We start from the raw sequence: 25,132 nt of genomic DNA, 5'->3' as shown, positions 1-25,132 counted from the left end.
TGCACATGGCCTAGTAATACGGTATAGTTAAATGCTGATGGCTGTGCTCTTTCAGTGGACCATTTGAGCAATCACATGCCGTTACAACACTTTTAGCAAGTGAAAGCTTGTAAGCATAAACATGATGCATGCCTTTTCTCCATAGGCTCCATGAAGCAACAGATTACCCATGGAGGCCTTCTCTTAGGGCATTTGAGTTTCAGAAGCTGCTTCACAACTTGACTTCTATCAAGATCCGCGGAACATATAGTGAGAGAAGTGAGTCATTCTACTACTTAGGAAAGTGGGTTTCTGGATGAGACATGGGGCGGTTTCCACAACAGCTGTATATGGGAGAGGAGCATATTATCTCATTGTTGCAGAATGACTGTGGCCAGCTTATTTCAGAGCCTAATTATAAATACCTAAGGCTGGGTTTTTTTTATGAAAAGCATGAGTCATGGACTGACAATCTATCTTGTGAGTGACATTATGCTTCCTGGGCTGTTTGCAGGGTACCTGCTGTCACTGTGAAATGAATTCCTTGTAAGGAGGTCAAGGATCCACTCTCTCTGTTCCTTGGGGCTTTTAATTTTTTTAAAACAATTTTAGCATTTTTATCCTGACACAGCCAGCTGTGTACTGACCTGATTAATGAAACTCTGGGAGCAGACTGGATTCACTCGAAGTCTGGAGGAAGTGGCCACATAGATGCCAGGATTCTTTAATGGATGTGTGACATCTACTCTACTGCTATTATACTTGTAAGAGAAAGAGATGGGAAAACACAAAACTGATTGAGACAATTGTTCTAAGGCCATGTTTCCGCTTGCTGGAGAATCGATACTCTGGCAATCAATTCTCTGTGTTCAGTTCAGTGGGTCTAGTAAAGACGTGGTAACTCAAATGCTGAGGGCACCTCAATCGGCAGCCAGTACTCCTTGCTGTCATGAGGAGTAAGGGAAGGCATTGGAAACGTTTCTCCCATCAACCTGCTGTAGGGCCATTCCAGAAAACCGGTACAAGGTATGTCAACTTCAGCTATGCAGTTGTAAGTGCTGGAATTGTGTGTCTTACACTAATTTTTTCTGCCAGTGTGGACCTGGCCTAAGTGAAAAAGGCCTTATTCCAGTAGCTCCCTGTTACAGAACCTCTGTTTACTTCAGTGCGAGTTCCATGTAAAGAACTGAGGGAATTGGCTCTGATTAGGGACAGAGTATCGATGGCCTGGAACATTGCTGAGAGATTGTCATGCTAAAACAAATAGATTAAAACAAGAAGTATGAACTTAAGAAATACAGGAAGCTAGAAGAATTTGAAGTGGAATTTTTTTACAAAAGTGGAATGTACCAATAATAAAATAGTGAGTGTGCAGTGTGAGCATTCCAGCTGCTGCTAATATCCCAGTTTGTAATTCTAGAGCCATTACACTAGAGCAGTGGTCTCCAACCTTTTTAACCACAAGATCACTTTTTCAATGTAAGTACAATGTAAGATCTACCTCAAATCTAAAGACCCTTGCCCTCTTCCTGCCTGCCCCTTCTCTAAGGCCCTGCCCCTGCTCTACCCCTTCTCCAGGACCTCACCCTGCTCACTCTCTCCCTCTTCCTCCCCCATCCTCACTTTCACCAGGCTGGGGCAGGGGGTTTTGGTGCAGACTCTTGGTCTTGGGCCAAGGGGTTTGGTGTGTGGGAGGGATCAAGGAGGGGTTTCAGGGTGCAAGCTCTGGGAAGGAGTTTGGGTGCAGAGGGACTCACGTCTAGGGCAGGAGGTTGGGTGTAGGAGGTGGTTCAGGGCTGGGGCGAGTTCAGGATTCAGCATCTGGCTGGGCACTGTTTAGCTGAGACATCTTACTCCCACCCTACCCTTGCATTACTCTTGAAAGCAGCTGGCATGTACAGCATGGCTCCATGTGCTGCCCTTAGTCTACATGCACTGAGTCCATAGCTTCTACTGAACACAGTTCCCTGTTACTGATCAGTGGAAGCTGCAGGAGACCCCCTGCTCTGCCATTCTCAGGGGCTGCAGGGACATGCCAGCCACTTCCAGGAGCAGCAGTTACCATAGGGATGACTACTCCAGCCACGGCAGGTTAGGTATTTTAGAGCTCACTACTCAAAGAATCACATTTAAACGTAAGAGAGAAATAACAATTATGAAATGCACAGACCAGTTAAAAACCCGAAAAATAACCTACTTTGCAAGCAGTAAAAGAAGTAACAACAGCCCCGCATATTTATGTTGGGTCAGGCGATCAGAGGGAAGGACAGTGTGTATTAGTGAGAGTGACAGACACACACACTGTGAGAGAGTGACAGGGGTTTGCATTGCTAAGCTCCCTCCAACCCCTTCTCTCTGTGTGGAGATGGGGTACATGAGTGGGTGGAAGAGAGACACCCTGGCATCAGTGCCCCCCTTCTTCTCCCTTGCACAGCAAACAGGAGGCTCCCAAGGGGGCATCTCCAAAGCAGAAGGCAGGAGCAGAATGACAGTAGGTGGAGGAGCTATTGAAGTGCCAGCACTTGATAGCTTCCTGGTCAAACCAGTCAGGATCACCTGTCAGAGTCTCCAAGATCTGCCGGTAGATCCCGATCTGCTAGTTGGTGACCACTGCACTAGAGCAAAACCCTTACATCAATATATGATTTTATTGTATCATAATTATTTACACCTGACACAGAACTCAGAGGAAGATTGCCTTAAGGTACCAATGGGAGGTGAGTTTGGAGGAGAAAAGCCCAAAAGAGAATGGGCGGAGAGATGTCTTTGTAGTTTCTTCTTTCTGTTATTGTGAATGTAGTTCTGGTTAAAAATCCAGAGCATACATTTTAAAGATCTATGAAGGCTTGTCTGTCCTTATAACAGTAGGGAAGTTTAGGATAAGGATGTTAAAATGTGCTTAATTGATTAGTCAATAGGCATTTCCGCATTCCTGCTGGGGCTCTTGTACATTTCAAAGCAGGAATGCGGACCTCCATGTACAGCCTAAGGCCAGCGGGAAGTCCCACTGACTCCAGGCTGCACACGGCGTGCCTGCATTTCAAAGCCATGGAGCCTGGGGCCTTAAGCTAATCCTGGACTCCATCCTGTGCTGCATACCAGCTGACCCTGGGATCCGTGCGGCACTTGCTTATTGGTTAATCAACTAGTCTTTAACATCCCTAGTTTAGGAACCATTCTTGGTTTCCAATTGGAATTATAAACCATGTACACACAAGGTGTGATTTTTACTGCTAAAATGTATTTACTCAAATTGTGTTCTTTGTACCTAGCTGTGTCTTGCATGGTGGCCATTTGGCAAGTTGCCATTTCGGCATGCCTGTGTGTCTCATGCATAGGGAATTGCCATTGCTTTCTGACCTTTGTTTTCTCTGGATTACTTGGCATCCTTCTCACGTTAACCTTAAGCATCTGCTGACTTTCCTGCTGTAATAACAGCACCCACATCTCTTCTGACACTGAGTGGTCTGTCTCTGTAGGTAAATAAAATGTATTGGGCTCACATCATACCATTTGTTGAGTGGGTAATTAAATGCTTATCTTTCCAATCTCTTTCCAGATTCAGGGTACCTGGATGATGTCACTATTGTGAGCGCTCGTCCTGGGTCTGGAACCCCTGCGACCTGGGTGGAGAGCTGTACGTGCCCAGCAGGATATCATGGACAATTCTGTGAGCACTGTGCCCCAGGTTACAGGAGAGAGACACCTAGCCTTGGGCCATACAGTCTGTGTGTGCTGTGTACCTGCAATGGGCACAGTGAGAGCTGTGACCCAGAGACTGGTAAGGAGGAAGATGGGGGAGGAGACTTGCGGTTTTTTGTTTTTCTTCTTTCTGTGTGAGGAATGGGATGGGGATAATGACTGGAACAATATTAAAAATATGTTCTGGTATTTTTCTTCCCACCCCCAACACCCTCCCTGCAAATCAAAAACCCCACAGGTGCTTGCAACTGCAGAGATAACACTGCCGGCTCTCACTGCGAGAAGTGCAGTGATGGGTATTATGGAGATGCAACTACAGGCACTTCCTCAGACTGTCAGCCTTGTCCGTGCCCAGGGGGCACCAGCTGTGCCGTAGTGCCCAAGACTAAGGAGGTGGTGTGCACCAACTGTCCGGCTGGTACCACAGGTGTGTTCCTTTTTCAGACTTGTCCAGAGAGAGCTTTACACCAGCCTGCTGCTTTGCACAGTGAAGGGAAATGAGCAGAATTGATCGTCTCTATATGTCGTGGTTGCTTTTTTCTTAGTAGACGGCTTGGTAACTAGTATCAGGATCTTCATTGTCAGAATTCTTGGGATTCTGACAAACTGAAAGAAGCCGAATGTTTCTCTCTTTCCTGAATGAAGAAACTGAGATTTTTGTCTGAGCAAAGTCTGAAAATATTTGTGATACACATGCCACGATAATTTCTAATACTGAGCTCTGTTAATCACGTGGAGCTGATTGAAAAATGGGGATAGTCACTAAAACAGGCCTGGAAACTGTTGAATTTTTCTGTTCAAATCAGGTTAAAATTAGAGGGCATATCTTCCCTCTGGCACACATTGCATGTTGTTTGCTGCAGCAGGTTTGTTCTGCCTAAGGACTCACAGGCTGCAGTGACTCACCAGGACAGGTACACTAATGAGCAAATCCATATGGTTTTTTATAGCCTGAAACAAATGTGTGTTGGCAGATATGTATCTTATTTTAAACAGTAAATCAGAAAGTAAATGAGGGCGTCAGCCTTTTAAATAAAGCTCTTCTTGTCTATAGCTAGTAAATACAACTCCGCAAAAGGCCAGCCATGTTGAATTAGTCATGACACCAGGGAGTCAAAAGTAGAGGGCCCTTTAAATGCTTGCAAACACTTGGTTAGATCAGCAGTTCCCAACCGCCAGGCCGCAGCCACTGGGCTGCCACAGCTCTGGGGGCGGGGGCCGGGGCACACCTCTCCTGCTGGGGCTGTTGGGAGAGACGTGTCCTGCCCTGCCTCTCAGCTGACCAGCACCAGGCATGGGCAGGGTCCCTGAAGAGAGCTTTGCTCTGCGGTGGGATGACCACGTGGAGCCTGGCACAGCAGCCTTAGAGTTGCCGCAACCTGGGCAGCAGAGCTCAGCTGGCAGCTGTGAGGCAGCACAGGGCTAGGTGAAGGGAGTGGGGCAGGCACTGGGGGCATGGCTAGTCCTGGGGGACTCTGGGGTGGGGGAGCTCTAATAGGTGAGGGGCTGACACTGGGATGCTCTTAAGAGGTAGGGTGCTGACACTGGTTGGGGAGCTGGCCCTGGGGGACTCTGGGGGCTGAGCTAATAGTGTGTAGGCGGGTTACGGAGGCAGGGCGGGCACTGGGGAGGGGGGCTCTGGGCACAGGACTAATATTGGGAACTGGGGGCTGGCACTGGAGAGGGCTCGGGGGTTGAGTGTAGTGGGGCTCTGGAAAGAGGAGGGTGGCACTGGGGGGGTCTGGTGGTGGCTCTATGGGGTGGGGGCTGGCACTGAGGCATCTGGGATGAGGGGGCTGGCACTGAGGGGCTCTGAGGGCAGGAGGCTGGCACAAGGGGTGTTGGGTGCAGAGGACTCTGGGGTCAGTGGCTGGTGCTGGGGGATAGTGGAGGGCTCTAGGGGTTAGGCCTGGTCCTGGGGGGCTTTGAGGGCCAGGGCTTTTAGCAGTCAATTAACATTTTATTTACCTATTCATTATTTGCATAATGAACAGGCAAATAAAATGTTACCAGTCTGCAAAAAGTTTGTGGGTGGGTTTGCCGGTCCCCAGTATAAAAAAGGTTGGGAACCACTGGGCTAAATGACTGCCCAGAGTCTTTGCACTAGTTTGCTGTGTCTGGTCATACACAAATTCAGCTCTGGGACTGCACAGGCATGGGCATGCAATAGATTTTTTTTTTTATTGTTTTGTTATTGGCTCGAACTACTAAATTCAGATCGAGATGCAGATTGCGTTGAAGATTCAGGCTTATCCTTATTTATTACAGCCGCATCTGGCAGGCCCACAGTCGACAGTGCTGAGCCTGCTAGGCTCTGCTGCCCTCACCTCCCTCCCAGAGTGCCCCCACTTGTGGTGAAGTGATTGTGACATGACGGGAGGAGTTTTGCCTGTGAAAGAGCTGCCTGAGATGCAAAGCTTTTAGCTTGTGTGGGATGCAGCTCCTCTGACAAACTTTCTGTGGTTTCCATCCCCGTGTTAAGGTGTGTGACACCTTAGAAGGACTATGGGAAGTAAAGGCAGGAGTGGAGGTCAGTACTGGACTGTTGCACAAGGAGTTACAGTGAAGGAGTAACTGAGGACAAAGTTTATAGTTGCTGCCCTTGGAGCCAAGGGGCTGAGTTGTGTATGGTGATTGCCCAGGTTGAGGAACCCTAACACCACAGGACTATCTTCTACATGCAATCTTCTGTCTTTGTTGCAGCATTGCAGCCTCCTGTAATGGAAGTGGCTGGTGGACTTGCTTGCTTTAGCTGAGCTGAGTTGTTCCAATGAATGGGGGGAGGGATCATTTTATTAATTTTATATTTTGGAACATAGTATGTGCTGGAGTCTAGCTTAACTGCTGTGTGAAATCTGGAACAGGTTGGGGAAGTGTGATGTTAAAGAGGCACAAAAAGATAAGATGCAAATTGTATAATTGATGGCTTTCTAGTCTTGTGTTTCTCAACAATTGATCTATCGACAGGCACCAGTCCCCAAGATCACCCTGACACAGTTTAGGAAGGTAGCAAGTTGGTCCCTGGTATCAAAAAGGTTGAGAAACGTTTTAGATGTTTCAAGTGGACAAAAATCATACATGGAAAGTAGTGCACTAGTGTTTCCTTGGCGTTTTTCTAAAAAACAAATCAGCGTGTTATTAGAGTGACACAGGTTTATAAATCACAGTTTAGCTGATAATCCAAAAGCAGCTGTAACTCTGGAAGGTTGTGATGGACTCCTCAATTGAAGTGTTTCAAAGCCTGAGCTCTTCCTGGTCACTTCATATCAGGCAAGCCAAAAAGCGATGAGAAACCACCTTACAGGAGAGATTGTAGGGGAATCTAGGTTACATTGTAACTGCTGGCTGCCTACAGGTACTTTTGTCCTGCCTCCAGGTAAAAGATGTGAGCTATGTGATGATGGCTATTTTGGAGACCCGCTTGGTGAAAATGGCCCTTCCAGACTTTGCCGTCTCTGCCAGTGTAATGAAAACATTGATCCCAATGCTGTGGGGAACTGCAACCGCTTGACAGGGGAATGCCTGAAATGCATCTACAATACAGCTGGCTTCTACTGTGACCGTTGCAAAGATGGTTTCTTTGGGAACCCCTTGGCCTCCAGTCCTGAGGTTAAGTGCAAGGGTAAGTGCCTTTCTCAGCTTTTCACGTGTAAAGACCAGAGCCCTTTTAATGGCCAACTGAGCCCCCTTGTAGTCTCACTGGCACATCCTCGAAAGGATTGAATGTTTTGGCCCCGCAGACCTCACATAATAATGGGTCAAATGTCAGAACTCTGGTTTTGGTGCTGCATGCAGACTTGCCATCTGGAGTGCAAGATTTTATGCTATGCTGATGCTTATGGCCTATGCTGTAAACCTGACACAATGTGGGCACTGCATGTGTTTTAGAGGGTGCAGCCTACAATTTGAATTCATGCGCTTTATGGCATGTTTGGAGGCTCTAGTTAATTGCTGCTTACAGTGCTTGCATTCTGCTAATTACTGGGGACATGTTTCCGTTTCCATCTCCTGCAGCTTGTAGCTGTAATCCTTATGGCACAGTGAACCAGCAGACAAACTGCAATCAAGTAACTGGGCAGTGTGAGTGCTTGCCACATGTCAGTGACAGGGATTGCAGTGCCTGTGAGCCCGGCTTCTACAACCTACAGAGTGGACGTGGCTGTGACAGGTGAGACTGGCCTGCAGCTGTGGCAGTGTGTGTGTTTTTCAGGGTACCTGTGTTTAACTCTCATTTCTTCAGCCATAACAGAAAGAAGGGGTTTTCTGTGAACAGCAATAGGGCAGGAGAGGGTTAGTTAAGAAGCAGATCTGATGAGGGCTCTATAGAGCAGTGTTTCTCAACCAGTGGTATAAAGTACCCTTCGGGGTACTTGAGAGAAGTTGGGGGGAAGGGGGACATGTCAACACAACTGAAATTTGGAGAAAACTGATTTTTTGTTTTAAGTTTTACAGCACTTTATTATTTTTGTACTTTTTACACCCAAAAATGTCATCACCCGCCCGGCTATAATTAAGTTGTTTAAACAAATGTGTGGCAATAGTAGAAAAAAATTGTGTGTCTGGAAGCTGTAGGTACTGGGGGCACTTATAAATTTTTTTAAAGGGGTACTTTATAAAAAATGTTGAGAAACACTGCTATAGAGAAGAGTTGTTTATAAATAAAAGCCATCTTGTGATTACTGGAGAAGAATGGTAGGTTCCCATTCCTAGCTCAGTACCTGTGTGATTTGGCACAGTTCATTTAATCCCTGTGCCTTGCTTTCCACATCTGAGAGAGACAGCAATGCCCACCTCACATGGGAGGTATGAGACGCTATTGGATCTTTTTGATCATCACATGAAACATGCAAGTGCAGCCTGTTGTTTTTGCTAGGGTTTTTTATTGTCACTTGAAATATAGTCTCCTTCAATAGGTGTGACTGCCACCCGCTGGGTTCCACCGATGGCCATTGTGACATACAAACTGGACAGTGTGAGTGTCAACCGGGCATCACTGGGCAGCACTGCGAGAGATGTGAGGTCAACCACTTCGGATTTGGACCTGAAGGATGCAAACGTAAGTGGTGGTGGGGTAATGGAGGAGAGGAAGCAGAAACCGACAGAATGTGTCTCCATTTCTCATCCTCTCCTTGCTTGTCCAATGCCGCTGTTTTCTCCCTGCCTCATGTTTAACATGACACACAAGTTGTCTTATTGTGTCCACATCCCAGACATTAGGTGAGATCTGGTCCCAGTGAGGGTGTTTGTCTCTTGATTTATTTGTAGGAGTTTTGTTTTTCTGTCCCTGAGGGCACTCTGATTTCATTTACTTGTAGACATCTGCCTCTCTTCGGCATAAACACTTGCTCTGAGTATTTTTCCAGAATAGTTCAGTTTCTGCTCTATAAGCTCCTACGTCTCTACTCTGGAATGTGGCCATAAGTTGCTGACTCAGTCCAGAGAAGAAACAAAGTGTAAATGTGACACAAATATAGGGCTGTATCTAAATCTTTCCAACTTCCTTGTTACTGTGAGAACAAATTTGCAGATCATTCTGATGAGAGAAACCAAGACAGAGAGGTCAGCTTGTGGGACACTGGGAACGGTAGTAAGCAGAGTCTGGTGTGAATAGTGTCTCAAACTATTGCGTCTTGTGCTTTTCTAGATACTATGTACAGAAGCGTTGAGCCTCAAACTGTGTGCTGGTGCCCTGCTGTGTCATTCTTTCATGGAATAGTCTACAGTTCAGAGCAGTTCTTTGTCTGTCTTCTCAGCCAAGCTGATTCAAATGCTTTAACTTTCATACAGCGTGTGACTGTGACACCGAGGGCTCTCGCTCCCTACAGTGCAAGGAGGATGGTCGCTGTGAGTGTAAGGAAGGCTTTGTGGGGATTCGTTGTGACCAGTGTGAAGAGAATTATTTCTACAACCGGTCCTGGCCTGGCTGCCAAGAGTGTCCTGCATGCTATAGACTGGTTAGAGATAAGGTAAGACCTGCAATGGAACCCTCTGCTTATATCCTATTACACCAAGTTCAGCCCCTATGTTGCTTGCCTGGGGCTGACCTCTTGGGAAAGAGAGAACATAAGAATGGCCATACTGGGTCAGACCAAAGGTCCATCTAGCCCAGTGTCCTGTCTTCTGACACTGGTGAATGCCAGGTGCCCCAGAGAAAATGAATAGGATAGGGTATTATCAAGTGTCACTTATCAGACACCACTCCTGCCCATCCTGGCTAATAGCCATTGATGGCCCTATCTTCCATGAATTTATCTAGTTCTTCTTTGAATCCTGTTAAAGACACGATCTTCACAACATCCTGTAGTAAGGAGTTCCACAGGATGACTGCGTTGCGTGAAGAAATGCTTCCTTTTGTTTCTTTGTTAAACCAAATTATTAATTTAATTTGGTGACATCTAGTTCTTGTGTTACGGGAACAAGTAAATAACTTTTTCCACACCAGTCATGACCTCTGTCATATCCCTCCGTAGTCTTTTTTTTTTTTTTTTTAAAGTACAGAAGGCCCCCGATTTGTGACCACCTGAGTTCTGACCCCCCACACTTACGGCCATTTTTGTAAGTGCATAAGGGGCTGAAAACCCCCTACTTACATCCTCGACCTGCATTTACGACGGCACATGGTGCCTATCGTAAATGTGGGTTTGAGTTATGACGCCTCCGACTTGCGACGCTTCTCCCGGAACCAATCGCATCGCAAGTCGGGCGCCTCCTATAGAGGAGTCCCAGTGTTATGAATCTCTTCTCATATGGCAGCTATTCCAAACCCAAAAATAATTTTTGTTGCCCATTTCTGAACGTTTTCCAATACCTTTTTTGACATGAGGCAAGCACATCCGTACACTGTATTCAAGATGTGGGATTACTGTGGATTTATACCGAGGCAATAAGATATTCTTTGTCTTCTTCTCTATCCCTTTTTTAATGACTCCTAACATTCTGTTTACTTTTTTGACTGCTGCACATTGATTGGATGTTTTCAGAGAACTGTCCATGAAGACTCCAAGATCTCTCTCTTGAGTGGTAATAGCTAATTTAGTCCCCATCATTTTGTATGTATAGTTGGGATTATGTTTTCCAATGTGCATTACTTTGGATTTATCAACATTAAAATTCATCTGCCATTTTGTTGTTCAGTCACCTAGTTGGGAGATCCTTTTGAAGCTCTTCACAGTTTGCTTTGGTCTTAACTACCTTGAGCAGTTTGGTATCATCTACATATTTTGCCACCTCACTATTTACCCCTTTCTCCAGATCATTTATGAATATGTTGAATAGGATTGGTCACAGTACTGACCCCTGTGGGACACCATTAGTTACCTCTTTCCATTCTGAAAATTGACCCTTTATTTCTACCCTTTTGTTTCCTATCTTTTAACCAGTTCTCAATCCATGATAGGATCTTCCCTCTTATCCTATGACTACTTACTTTGCTTAAGAGCCTTTGGTGAGGCAGACATGGTTCTAGAATCTAGATCAGGGTTTCCCAACCTATGGGTCGGGACCCAAATATGGGTCACCATTACATTTCAAAAGGGTCGCCAAGTGTCTCCCCAGGTGGCTCTGCCCTCTCTCCTCCCCCTGTTTTTTAATTGCCTTGGGTCACCAAGTCTTCCTGAATTGTCAGAATGGGTCCCCATCTGGAAAAGGTTGGGAACTGCCGATCTAGATGCACAGTGTCTGAGCGACACCTGCTGGACGCTGAAACAACTGACAAGTACTTTGTGTCAGCTTTTGGAGGGTTAAAGGAGTCTGTTTATTTCTGTCTCCCTATCTTTTTTGCTTAGGTGGCAGAACAACGCGAGAGGTTGCGGGAACTAGAAGATCTTATCGCAAACCTTGGTGCAGGAGATGAAACGGTGACTGATCAGGCCTTTGAGGATAGACTGAAGGAAGCAGAGAGAGAGGTCATGGACTTGCTCCGAGATGCACAGAACAGCAAAGGTAGGTTGAACTATCTGACAGGGTGCCATGCAGCTAGTGTTAAGCCGAATACTCCTGGTCCCTTATGGGAACAAAGTTGCTTCTTGTTACCATGTAGTTTGCTTCAGGAGATGTGAACATTTCAAAGCATCATCTAGGAAGCATGCATGGGGATGGCTGTATTTTATTCCTGACAATATGCATGGCTCTGGATAATGCACAAAAACAAAGAGCAGTCTAAAACAGACAAAAAGACAACTCACAGGCCCACTCAGAGGAGAGACTAATTTTAAAGAGCCTTTTACTTATTAACTATGGAAATCTTTCTGCTTGTTTAAAATTATACACATACCTATATGAAGGGGATGTCTGCCTTCATAGTATTCACCAGTAGCAATATTGTTCCTTTTAGCTTTCCTAAAGAAATTTCTTTGGGCCCAAACATTCTTTGTTTGGTCTTAGCCCAGAGAGGAGTAGGTTTTGTTCTCCTGATTTGTTCAGGTTCTGTTCTCTGTAGCATCGTGTGCTGCCTTCCACACTGTGGTACACCTGTGTCTTCCAGCAGCTTGTTAAGTGACGTGACTTATATTGGGTATATATATGTTTTTAAAAAAAGACAATTGTCAAAGAAGTGCACCGTGACCTTGCTGCAGAAGGGAATGAGAAGAATGGTGATTCTTGGTTCCTGTGCAAGTTAGTTCCAGAATCTTGGTCTAGCCCTGGAAAAAGCTCTGTTTTCTACACAAACAAGCTCTATCCTTTTGGTAGAGAGTTCCATGGTACTCAAGGAGTGAAATTTTTGACCAAGACCTTCATCCTGGAGTTTTTGGCAGTCATTTGAAGATCTGTATGCTGGGTTCAAGCCATTGAATGCCTAGAAGATAAGGAGAATAGTTGGAATAGAAAACCAAAGACAGGTTTGATGTGCTTTTAGTAGCTCCTTTTGACATGGCCTTCCCTGGAGAGGTTCAGGGCCTAGGACATAGGCATCAAGTTTCTTCTGCCGGGGCAGGAGCCAAGGCTTCACCTTTTCCCCCAAGGCCCTACACTGCTTCTCTGCCCTTCCCCCCAGTACCTCTTGACACCATGAAACAGCTGAAGCATAGCAGACGGTAGGCGCTGGGAGGGCAAGGGAGGTGCTGATTGGCAGGACCCACTGGTGAAGAGAAAAAAGTTCTGGTGAGGGCTGCCCAATGGCTGTTCCAGTTCCAGAGAGCAGAGCCTCCGAAAGTGTGGGGTGTTCGTCCTGATTCACCATACCCAGGGATGGCTCAGCCTGTAGAGGACAGCACATGCTGCAGGATTTTGTGCTAGTTGTGCTTTCCTTGGGGTGTTAGTTTCAAACCAGGCATATCGCTTTGCTGCAGTCCAGGCAGGAGGTGACAGTGTGTATAACCAAAGCTTTGTCGCTCTCTGCCAGGATGGAAAGGAGCCTCCTAGCCAATCACAGCAGTAGAAGGCACGACTCAGAGTGTTTGGTGAGAAGTACAGGAGTACTCCTAAATAGGGATGTAAGTGACGAGTCAACTATCTGATAAGCATAAACTTGTTGGATAGTTGAGTAGTGACTCCACTATTCATTCTGGCCCCACCCCCGCTCTTGTCTATCAGAAAGAAACAACAAGCGGAGGAGAGTAGGACCCGGTGCTGGGGAGGGACAGCTTAAAAGCCACTTCCCCCCCAGCACCATCTCTGCAGGGGGGCAGGCGTACTTGATTAACTGACTAATCAAAATTTAACACCCCTACTCCTAAACTGCACAATTAATTAATTAATTGTGGGTTAGCCTTTAACTAAAGGAGACTGCAGCATGGCTGCACATTCATCTAAATGCTTTCCTCTGCCCACTGGCGTCACCTCTGTCTTGCCTGGGTTCAGTTTCAGTTGGCCACCATTCAACCCTGGGCTGATCCCATGCCAGTATTGGGCCATCTTGGCAGCTGAGGTGTGATCATATGTAGGGAAGGGTTTTGCTCAGGCTCTGTATCGTCTGCATGGTGCTGGCACTCACTAACCAAGAAGACTGTGGTTTAGGTATACATGTGTTGGCTTGAGACTCCTTTCAGGCATCCAGTGCAGCTTGAGTGAGTGGGAATGAAGGGGACTGCTCCTGGCTGGTGTAGGAGGAGAGGGTCCGTGTTGTCTGAGAAGCCTTCTGAGACATGCCCAGAGAAGTAGGATGATAGCTCTTTGCAGTGTTTGGTGCTGACGCAATGTGACCTGCTTATGTCAATGATTCAAGTGCCCAGGTGGCCATAGGACTTGGGTGGTTCCGTAGCCCTCACTTGGGGAAGTAAATAATTCCGTTTACAGACGTCAGTTCAGTGTTTACATGGTCAGTTCTGTTAGTGTTGGGGAGGTTTAGTGGTTGAGCTATTTAGCGTATTAGGCAGTAGCATTAGGCATTCAGTATTAGGTATCCCTTCGGGTCTCCTAGAGTGTGTCTGCATAGTGCTTTGAAGCCAGTGGGAGCTGGTGCACTAAAGATAACTCTATAAACAGCATTTGCAGTTGTGGCTTGGGCTTGCGCCACTAGGGCCTCGGGGGACTGAGCTTCAGAGCCTGGGCTCCAGCCTGAGCAGCAAGGTCTCCAGGGGTATCTTTAGCACTAGCATGAGTCTCACTTCCCCAGGGCTCACTCCCCTCCCCAGGCATCCAAAACGCTGTGCAGCTGTATCCTTTGGTTATCTGCATCTTGGGTAAGGCCTTGAAGCTAACATGCACTAGCCCAGCAGGGCGAGTTCCCAGGGCTTTGCTTTTTTTCTCCTCTCTGAAATAGCAGGTTTTGCATTTAATTTCCCTTTCTTTTGTCACACCATTAAAGTCAAGAGTACAGGTACTCAAAAAACCTTATGAATCTCCTGCAACCATGTGAATCTGAGCACTATGTGCACATGTAGCATTTCTCCTGGCTTTTCTACCTGAATACGTTGTTTAATAAACTAACATTTGTTTAATGTTGACATGACCTACAGGATGTGTAATGTGGCCATGGCAACATTGCTATAGAAACCTTAAGTCTTGGATTTCCTGAGGATTTTGTTAGTTTATATTTGATTTCTTAGCCTTCATGTTGCTCTTACTTTTTAAAATATCTCTCTCCCTGTGCGCAGACTGTGTACTTGAGTGTGTATAGGACACTATTAATGATCTGGTTCAAAAAACCTAAAACCTACTTAAGCTAACTGGCTCCTTGCATGGTCGTAAGGCTAGTCCCTGTTTCAAGGACTGTAATAGCTGCATCTTACTTATCACTTTTAGAATTAGGGCAGATTTGGGAAGGCCATGCAGAGGTTGCTACCTCCTGTAGTATTGCAAAACTCAGATCCAGAGGAGCTCCTGGCCCAGATTGGGAAGGCACCAGGCTGGTGAATGTGCTATTGTGACTGCTGGTGAATAGACACGCTTCTCCTCATGGAGCAGGAGCACAAGTTGTAGAAGCTGTTGTATTTCAGGTATGCAATAGCACTTGCAAAGCAGCTTCAGAGCCTGGTGGTGAAGATTCCTTACACTCTGCCTCTGCCTGCAATGGAGAGGAGCAGTGCGTGGCTTGCCCCTTCAGCTGTGCACTTCCAGATCATTTGGCCCTAATACAGGTTGGACCTCCCTGATCCAGCACTGTTGGGACCTGACAAGTCCCGAACGAGATAATTTGCCAGACCAGGGAAGGTGACCCCTGCCACTGGCCCCCTCCCTCTGATCCCTGCAGCCACCTGGCTCCAGGCTGCCATGGACATCTGGGTTCCCCAGCTTCATGCTGGCCAAGTTTCCCTGGCCCTGTGCTGCTGTGGACAGACAGGCTTCTCCAGCTTCCAGCCCCATGCTGCTGTGGGTGACTGGAATTCTCCAGCCCCTGGCTCTGTGCTGATGGAGACAGCCAGGCTTCCCTGGCTCCCAACCCCATGCTGCTGCAGGTAGCTAAGATACCCCAGCCCCCACTGCCACAGGCTGCTGGGATTCTCTGGCCTGGCCCCGGCACTTTTGTGGGGCTGTTGGCCCTTCTGCCGTTAGGCTTCCAGGCTCTCTGGTCCAGAAGCATCCCTGGTCCTGCAGAAAGTACTGGTTTTCAGAGGTTCAACCTGCACAGGTCCCAAATTATGGGCACACCCCCGTGAGGAGAGTGGAGGAACATTTTGAGTCAGGGAGGAGGGAATCAGCAACACAAGTTAACATAGAATCATAGGGCTGGAAGAGACCTCAGGAGGTCGTCAAGTCCAGCCCCCAAGTTAGCTAATGCCAGCCCTCCATGGTGGGACCCAGGCATGATCTCAACTTCCCAATTCCACCTTAGTTTCTCCAGGAGTCTTCCAAATCAGGCTCAATCTCCCAAAGGCTACTGCAGCCATTCCAGGAGTCCAATAGTGTAGCAGAGCTAAGGTAGGCTGCGTGCGTGCCCTGGCACTATGCCACTCCTAGAAGCAGATGGCAGCTTATGGGGGCAGGGGACAGAAGGGCTCTGTGTACTGACCCTGCCCCAAACACTGATTCCACAACTCCCATTGGCTAGGAATGGAGAACTGTGGCCAGTGGGAGCTGTGGGGACATTGCCTGCAGAGAGGGGCAGGGTGAAGAGTCACATCTGCATCCCCTGCTTTGCCCCCTGGGGCCACAGAGATGTACCAGCTGCTTTAGGGAGCAGCACAGGGCTGTGCTGGCCGTAACCCCAGTATGCTGCTGACCTGGAGCGACCTGAGGTAAGTGCCATCTAGCCAGAGCCTGCCCCCCAGTTCGCTGCCCAGTGAAAGTGAGGAAGGGTGAGGGGAGTGACAGGGGATGGAGTGAACAGGGAGGGATCTTGAAGGGGCGGGATGAGGGTGTTTTTGGTTTGTGTGATTAGGCATTTGGTAACCCTAGTCAATGTCAACGTCAGCTGTGGCTGCGCTAATTTCTTTTCCTAGCAGCCTCCACTCTCAGCCCTGTTTCTGCCCCCATAGACCCTTGCTCACACCTTCTCCACACTGAAAACCCAAGTGAAGAGGGGCAGGTATTGGCCCTGCCCTAGAGGTGCAGCCTGGCTGCAAGGTAGAAGCAGCCCACTGCTGAGAAGCTCTTGGCCGTGCCATTGGTCAGTATCTGTGTATTTGAAACTGACTGGGGTAGGTGTTAAGGTCCCTCCCGGGTTGTCACACCCACTTGTGCACGTGTCTGTTTTCTCTGGGCTGGGAGGTGCAACCAAAAATGTCACTAAAGATAGGGGTGTGATAGTGTATTTGTGTAAATGGTTAACCTTGTCTGGACGCAGCAGCTTTGTGGGGGGGAGGGGAGGCAGGCACTGGCTCCCTGTGCGCACCAGCTCCCTGGGAGCTGCCCTACGTGTAAACGTGCCACTGCTGAAAAATTCAGTGATTACATGTTTACCTGAATAAACACTTTTTAGCATCTCTCCTAAAAGAGGGGCTCAGCTCCAAAAAGTTTGCAAACTGCTGCCCTAATAGAATATGTGGAACATATTTCGTTAACATAATTCATTTGAAAAGCAGCTACCTACCTCCTTTGTGCCAGGTCTTGCATTCAGACTTCAGGCCAAATGTGCTCACAAACGCTGAATGCCCAGCAGGAGCATGAGAAGGTGGTGACGGCTTTGTTTCTTGTGGGTTTTGTGCACATTCTGATAATAAATAACTTGGATCTTAAACTGATTACCCTTCATTAAAAGGCTCTTCTGGCCCTCTTTCAACAAGGGATTAACCTACCAACATGTTGCAGACAGCAGCAAATTACCAAATGTTTTATTTCTACAGCTCCTGCTCCCAGTGTTATTAATTTTGCTTCCTCCTTTTTTATGTTGCTCACCTCAGATGTGGATCAGGGCCTGATGGACCGTCTCAAGGAAATTAACAGCACTCTGGCAAGCCAGCTTGGCCGATTAAAGAACATTCAAAATACAGTGCAGGAGACTGAAGGCCTAGCTGAGCAAGCCCGAAAGCGAGTGGAGAGCACAGAGGACCTAATTGAAGTAGCTTCTAATATGCTAGAGAAGGCAAAGATGGCCGTTAACAATGTGGTGAGTGTTTTGTGAAGGGCTGAGATGAAGCAAACTCCCTAATGTGTAGCATTTTCCAGTTTTGATAGTAGAACAAGCTTCTTAATGTCCTGATTATATTTTTCCTCCTAACAAACTAGCACTGAGCTTGGGTTGCAACATTGTGTGTTTAGTGTCATAAATCTTGGCATAAGTTTTGTTAGTGTGTATTGCACAAACCAATGAGAAAAGTATTACTAGTTGAAAGGTAACCCTTGGTATTCTTCATAGTGTTAATTTTTTTTACTTGCTGTTTGTGACAACACTTTGAGACATGTACACCATTGCACAGGATTTGTCGTCTCTTCCATTGTATCCAGCATACTCTAACAACCTTAAGGGACTTCTATAGCCATTTTGCTTCCTACCACGTTCCCTAATCACACTGACTTTGCAAACTAATATAAGAAATCAGAACTAGAGCAGTCATGTTAAGTCAGCAAGCTATGGCCATGAATAATTAAAAGGACAAATCAACAAAAGAGGAAAGAATAGCTTCTGAAAGGACCTTTGATTTTGCTTTCAGTCCATTACCCCACCAGACTCAAGTGGTGACCCTAACAACATGACTCTCTTGGCAGAAGAGGCTCGTAAACTGGCTGAACGGTAAGGCCCAGAGTGCCAGTACAAAGCATCTGTGTAAGGGTAGGCCACTTGATTTTTGCCTTATGAAGGGCTGAATGGGCGCCTGCTGGGAAATGGAAGGTTAACCTTAATTGGCCTTCAGTGAAGCAAGATTCCTTTTGCTCAGTATGAAGCTGGAGCTGCTTAGACCAATGATGGGGCATTGGGTTCTGGGACCTGTAAGCACCAGAGCTGTATCTGAGTATTACACTCTGAGTATTACTGATGGGGGCAGCCTTTGGCCTGCACGTAACTTCATAGACATGTAAAATCATAATAGTACCCTGCAAGTGCCCTCATAGGCTTTACTGGTATGTTGGCAGTGGGATGAGCAACAACACTTCTTTATTAGCCCCCTAACACTGCTACTGGGAGAGGAAGGGGAATGGGTAGCTGGGAATAAATGTAGCTCTTAGTCCTAATTAGATTATTTTCCCTCTGTAATATTGTCCAGACACAAACAAGAAGCCGATGACATTGTGCGCATAGCAAAGGCAGCAAATGATACATCCACAGAGGCCTATACATTGCTGTTGAAGACACTGGCAGGAGAGAACCAAACTGCAAATGATATCGATGAACTCAACAAGAAGTAAGTCAGGAACAGATTATCCTCCCCTTGGTATGAGTGGGGAAAGGATGGTGCTTAAAATAAAATGTCCTCTCTACTTTGGCTGGTGGAAAGTACTTGAGTTCTCTATTTCAACCGTTGTCTTCACTTTTGCCAAGACAGCTTTATCCTTCACTTGCTGATTCAGAAAGAGAATGAAATCCTAGGTTAACCGGATACTCTGTTGTCATAGGTATAATCAAGCAAAGAACATTGCTCGAGACCTAGAGAAACAGGCTAACAAGGTGCATGCAGAGGCGGAGGAAGCTGGGAATAAAGCCCTACAGATCTATGCTAATCTCACCAGTCTTCCTGCTGTGGACTCCAAGGCACTAGAGGTATCTCAGTCAAGCAACGTGTACGGCGTGTTCAAAGATCAATGGTCGCAAACCTGAACTGGTGTGATACATTACTACTGCCTTGTTCAAGTGCTTTGCAATCAGTACTGAAGCTAAAACATGTGTGTGTAAGTGCCATGTAATTTTTGTCTGTATGGAAGAATCAAGACCTTGATATTTGAGTCCTCATTGGAGAGACATGCACAGAGGAAACTGCATGTTTCTCCATTTATCCAGTTCCAAAGGACAAAAGACGAGTCACCGTCTGGTGTTATCTGAAGCTGCTTTCAGGGGATGCAGGAATCTTAGGCCTAATGCTGAGCTCTCTAAACTGTTTCCTTTCCTGTCCCGTCCCCCCCGCCACCACACGTACTAGAAGAGAGTTTGATGGAAGCTTTCTTACATAGGAACTATTTCTTGCATAGGCCTCAGTTGGAGTATTGTGTCCAGTTCTGGGCACCACATTTCAAGAAAGATGTGGAGAAATTGGAGAAGGTCCAGAGAAGAGCAACGAGAATGATTAAAGGTTTAGACAGAGAACATGACCTGTGAAGGAAGACTGAAAGAATTGGGCTTATTTAGGTTAGAAAGGAGAAGACTGAGAGGGGACATGATAGCAGTCTTCAGGTATCTAAAAGTGTGTCACAAGGTGGAGGGAGACAAATTGTTCTTTTTGGCCTCTGATGATAGGACAAGAAGCAATGGGCTTAAATTGCAGCAAGAGAAGTTTAGGTTGGACATTAGGAAAAACTTCCTAATTGTCAGGGTGATTAGACACTGGAATAAGTTGCCTAGGAAGGTTGTCAAAACTCCATCTATGGAGATATTTAAGAGCAGGTTAGATAGACATCTATCGGGGATTGTTCAAATCCGTGGTCACCAATCCGTCGATTGCGATCGACGGATCGATTGGGAGGGCTCTACCAGTTGATTGCGAGGTGTTCAGGGCCCCCCTCCCAAATCCCCCCACCCCAAGAAGCCCCACTACCTACCTTCGAAAATGGAGGTAGTGCCGGCTTCCCGCGGGGTGGAGGGAAGGCCGGCAGCTACGCACCACTTCCGGGGTTTCCGGAAGTGCGCTGCCTGCTCCCCTCCTCCAGGTCTGTGGCGCGCCAGGAGGAGTCCCGGAGGAAGGCGTGTGCTGGGGCTTCCGGGAAGGGGAGGCGTACACCGGGGCTCCCCTCCTCTGCGGGGGAGGAGGTAGGAGTCCCGGGGGGAAGTGCATGCAGGGGAGGGAGGAGGAGTCCCAGGGGGAAACATGCTCTGGGGCTTTCCTCCTTTTCGGGGGGAGAAGTCCCAGGAGGAGGCTCTTACCAGAGCTTCCCTCCTCTGGGGGAGGCGCGTGCGGAGGATTCCCTGCCCCAGCCAACACTCTGCCCCCTGTTCCAACTGGCACTCTGCTCCCACTGGCACCCTGTCCCCTCCCCTGCCAGCACCCTGTCCCTTGCCTCCACTGACACCCTGTCCTCTGCCCCAGGCACTTGCCCTAGAACCCACTGGCCCTCTGGCCCTTGCCCCAGCACCCATTGGCACCCTGCCCCAGCACTCTGTCCCCTACCCCGACACCCAGTCTCCTGCCCCAGCACCTACAAGCACCCTGTCCCCTGTCCCAGCACACATTGGCACCCTACCCAGCACCCTCTCCCCTATCCTGGTACCCCCCTGGCACCCTTCCCCAATACCATGTTCCCTGCTCCCACCAGCACAGTTGGGGCCACATTAGTGAGGCTTGTGGGAGTTTTAGAGCAGTTTTTATTTTGCATCTCACTTGTGTGGCCCCAACTGACTTTTCTGTGGGTCAGTGACCCCTCACTCAAAACAGGTTCCCCGCCCTTCTCATAAATAAAGACAATGGAGAAACTTTTTGTGTTTGACATAGTATTTTATTTAAAAATGAAGCCTGGCCAAAAACCCCTAATTGGGGCCAAACCCCCATCTACCCACAGCATCATAACACTCCTGCACTCCCCCTTCCCCCAGACCCTTGATCTGAACCCATCATACACTGGAATCCCCTGCCCTGAGCCCATCACATACGCTAATCCAAATTCCTGCACCCTGATATCCACAACCCTGTGGTTTGTTTAGTACCCTAACCCTACATCTGACCCCAACACTGCCTGGCCTGAAGCCGCCTCCCTGAACCAGTGTCCCCTTCTCTACCTCCTCCTGAATCCAGATTTCCTCCCAGAGCTTGCACCTCTCACTCCTTCCCACACCCAAAGCCCTCATTCCCACCCCAGAGCCTACCCAGCGAGGGTAAGACTAGACTGCAGGAGATATTCCAGAAAAACTCTTCTGCATCCAGGGATGCGTTTTGCTCTTCCACTAAAAAAAGTAGAAGAACAATGTGCTCTTTCGGTAACCCCTATATTCCTCTTTCCATGAGGAATAAGGGGGCTTCCAAAAGAAGGGGTTTTTCTGACATTTGGTCCAGTCTAGACAGGCCAAATGTTGGAAAAACCTCTTCCTACAGAAGAATTGGGGGAAAAAAGCAGCAGTATAAGGGTTGGGGATAGCAAGTGATGGAGAGGAGGAGAACAGAGAAGAAGGGGCGGGGCTTTAAGGAAGGGGCGGGGACGGTAGATCTTGGCTTGTTCTGTCATTTAAAAAGTGATCTTGGGTGTAAAAAGGTTGGAGACCACTGGTCTAGATGGTACTGGGTCCTGCCATGAGGGCAGGGGACTGGACTTGATGACCTCTTGAGGTCCTTTCCAGTTCTAGTGTTCTATGATTCTATTTCTATGTGTCCTGTATAGCATTCAGCAAAGTGAGGCCCTGATCCTTTTAGGAATTCTTGAGCATCAAATTAATAATAAATTAATACTAGGAGTGTAACTGCAGCTTCTGTCTCTCTCGTGCACTAGAAAGTTCACAGTATATCTGTCTCCCTGCTGAGAAGTTCTGTTATGTTCACAGAAGCTGGTTTTGTTTCCGATCTCCACATACAGAATGAGGCAAATAAGATCAAGAAGGAAGCAGAGGAGCTGGGTCAGCTCATTGACAGGAAGTTGAAGGATTATGAGGATTTGAGAGAAGACATGAAAGGGAAGGAGCTGGAAGTGAAGAATCTCTTGGAGAAAGGAAGGACTGAACAACAGGTTAGTTCTGCTGTGCACAGGTTCTTACTTCCTGAAGTGACCCTAAGGAAGCAAATTACAAAGCAGATTCGAGACTTAGGGTACGTCTAGACTACATGCCTCTGTCGCCAGAGGCATGTAGATTAGGCTACCAGGCATAGGAAAATGAAGCGGTGATTTAAATAATCGCCGCTTCATTTAAATTTACATGGCTGCCGCGCTGAGCCGACAAACAGCTGATCAGATGTCTAGATGTACCCTTACACTGCTAATAACTGGCTTTGTGGACATGAGGGTGGGCGGAAGGGATGAATAGCAGGCTCTGACCACGAGAGAAGAATGCAGTGGTGTTTGGATTCTCACTGGAAGGCAAGAGCTGCAGGATCTGGGGTGGAGAGGAGGAGTTTGGGGTGCAGGAGAGGGCTCAGGGTTGGGGTGCAGGGATGAAGGCTGGGGATGCGGGATCTGGGCGGGAGTTAGGGATGAGAGCTTTAGAGTACAGGCTTCCCCAGGAAGGAGAGCACTCGCATTCTCTCTCTCCCTCCCCCCCACAGCAGCCCTAGTCAGGTGAAAGGCATCTTTCTGCTAGCTATGGCAGGTCTCTACTGCTGGGATGGTGGGGGGAGAACTTTGCAGTGGCTAACAAGCTTGCCTTTCCCTGGACCCAGCAGGGAGCTGCCTCGGCAGCCCTGAGCTCCTGCGTGAGGCTTATTAGGCAGCTGCATGGCCTCGCTGCTTAGAGGGAACTTCCTGTGCTGAGCACTTTCTTGTGTTGGGCTGGGATTTGCTGGGCTGCCGGCATGACACATTTTTGGTATGGCTAGATCTTGTCCTGCAGAAGAGGAGACTCTGCTGACCTAGGTTGTGTATCTCTAGACTGCCGACCAGCTGCTGGCCCGAGCCGATGCTGCCAAAGCTCTGGCTGAAGAAGCTGCCAAGAAGGGAAGGGACACACTAGAGGAAGCCAATGACATTCTCAGCAACCTGAGAGGTATCAGAGTCTTCTAGGGAGAATATCTGTACATGGTTTGTATAGTGACTGGGCCTCCTCATCAGAGGCAGGCTGGGTTAGGGAGTTGTGTGGTTCAAGCTGTCACTCTTGGAAACTAGCATTTCATCCAACAGTGACCATCAACCTACATTGCTAGATTCTACTTCTTATAATTTAGCCTCCCTCTGCATTCTGCGTACTAAGCCTCAACCCCCTCCCATTAGCAGTCACTGGTATTCTGGAAGCTAGGAGGTAGAAAGCCAATAATGAACTTGGTCTGCTGTCCCTATATCAGTGTAAATCCTGCCCTGATAGCCTGTGCAGTCAGTCAGTATGTCCTGGGTTAATTCCTGTGATATCACCAGCGTGTGTGTCTCACTCCTTTCCAAGCATTGATCTACTTGCCCCTCGTCTCCTGTCATTTTTCTTCCCTCCAATTTAAAGGTAGCATAGGCTGGGCTGCTGGCTGAGTTTCCTTGGCCTGACAAGTGTCTGAGTCTTCCTGAACAGTAGGTCAAACAATGCCTGCATTTTTACCAGATTTTGACAAGCGTGTGAACGATAACAAGACAGCCGCTGAGGGAGCACTGAAGAAGATTCCTGCCATTACCCGAACCATTGCTGAAGCTAATAACAAGACACAGCAAGCAGAGCTGGCACTTGGTAATGCTGCTGCTGATGCCAGGGAAGCCAAGAGCAAAGCAGATGATGCTGAGAAAATTGCTAATTCTGTCCAGAAGGTGAGATTTTCCCAGCACTGTTTGGGTCATTCTTTGTGAAGTAGTGAAATGAATGGAGTGTAAAACAAAAAATAAAACAAGGAGAAAAAAACCTGCTTTCGGCTCCCATAGATCCTGATGGGACTGTGCACTTACTGAGTTGTGTTAAGCCATGGTGAGCTAATATGACTTTCTGAACCCACTGTGTAAATTCCAGGGGGTGAGATTAGCTAGTGTAAAATCATCTCCTGAATTGTGTGGTTGAGCTGACCTTCCCTTGGGACACTTGCCCTTGGGGATGTAATGAGTGAAAGAAGGGGGTGAAGAATTTTCTTTTGTATCCTATGTGGTGCATCCTTTTTGAACCTTTTATCTCCCTTGTCCTTAGAATGCTGCAAGTACAAAGTCTGAGGCCGACAAGACTTTCTCTGATGTGACAGAGTTGGACAAAGAAGTGGATGACATGCTGAAACAGCTGCAAGATGCAGAGAAGGAGCTAAAGAGGAAGCAGGAGGAGGCTGATCAGGATATGATGATGGCAGGCATGGTGAGTTACTCTGGGAGCTGAATGCAGTGTGTGGGACAGTAGGAAGACTGGATACAGTATCAGTTAGGGATATCGAATCCCAGTTAATCAGTTAACTGGTTAAACATTAGCTTGTAATTGGTTAACCGACTAGTGGGCTCCTGCTTCCAGCCCCACCCTGGGGCTGAGGCTGGCTTTTTTGGCTTCCAACCCCTGCCAAGTGGGGCTGGAGACATAGGTGCTGGAGGGGCTGCTCCCCGTGGTTAATCATTCCCTAGTTAATTGTTGCCTGGTTATCCGGTTAATCATTACCTGGTAAGCATCAACCAGTAAGGGGTATAAAATCAACTGCTTACCCATTCACATTCCTAGTATCAATGGTGAGAGTTGGTATGTTGGCTCTGTCATTCTTGTTATCTTATTGACTGTCCTGTTCCAAACACATTTGATTCAGGTCTCAGTCTAGTCAGTGACTTTTTCCTCTTAAGTTTTGTAAGAGAATGAAAGAACTAGGATTAGAATATAATGCATCCTTTAACTTTAGCTGCAGAGCACTGTCACAACTTGGGAAAAACAGAGTTCCATGACCTAAGACTTGCCCCATCTGTAAATGAAAGAGCG

General features: G+C 47.5%; 1 protein-coding gene across 1 annotated transcript in view; it reads left to right on the top strand.

Moving 5' to 3' along the window:
* The window catches only part of LAMC1 (laminin subunit gamma 1), a 149,035-nt gene that overhangs the window by 118,947 nt on the left and 4,956 nt on the right, over nt 1-25,132 (top strand). The window contains exons 11-26 of the mRNA XM_014575427.2: nt 146-258; nt 3,539-3,760; nt 3,920-4,108; nt 7,058-7,303; nt 7,696-7,849; nt 8,595-8,737; nt 9,469-9,647; nt 11,466-11,622; nt 17,400-17,605; nt 18,150-18,229; nt 18,702-18,839; nt 19,051-19,195; nt 22,147-22,296; nt 23,152-23,266; nt 23,807-24,006; nt 24,374-24,532. Coding sequence (XP_014430913.2) covers nt 146-258; nt 3,539-3,760; nt 3,920-4,108; nt 7,058-7,303; nt 7,696-7,849; nt 8,595-8,737; nt 9,469-9,647; nt 11,466-11,622; nt 17,400-17,605; nt 18,150-18,229; nt 18,702-18,839; nt 19,051-19,195; nt 22,147-22,296; nt 23,152-23,266; nt 23,807-24,006; nt 24,374-24,532 — 2,596 coding nt within the window. The remainder of the gene's footprint in view (nt 1-145; nt 259-3,538; nt 3,761-3,919; nt 4,109-7,057; nt 7,304-7,695; nt 7,850-8,594; nt 8,738-9,468; nt 9,648-11,465; nt 11,623-17,399; nt 17,606-18,149; nt 18,230-18,701; nt 18,840-19,050; nt 19,196-22,146; nt 22,297-23,151; nt 23,267-23,806; nt 24,007-24,373; nt 24,533-25,132) is intronic.

This window comes from Pelodiscus sinensis, chromosome 9, assembly GCF_049634645.1.
Source record: "Pelodiscus sinensis isolate JC-2024 chromosome 9, ASM4963464v1, whole genome shotgun sequence".
Classification (NCBI taxonomy): Eukaryota; Metazoa; Chordata; order Testudines; family Trionychidae; genus Pelodiscus; species Pelodiscus sinensis.
The sequence above is the reverse complement of the archived record's forward strand: the minus strand, read 5'-3'. Positions and strand labels throughout refer to the sequence as shown.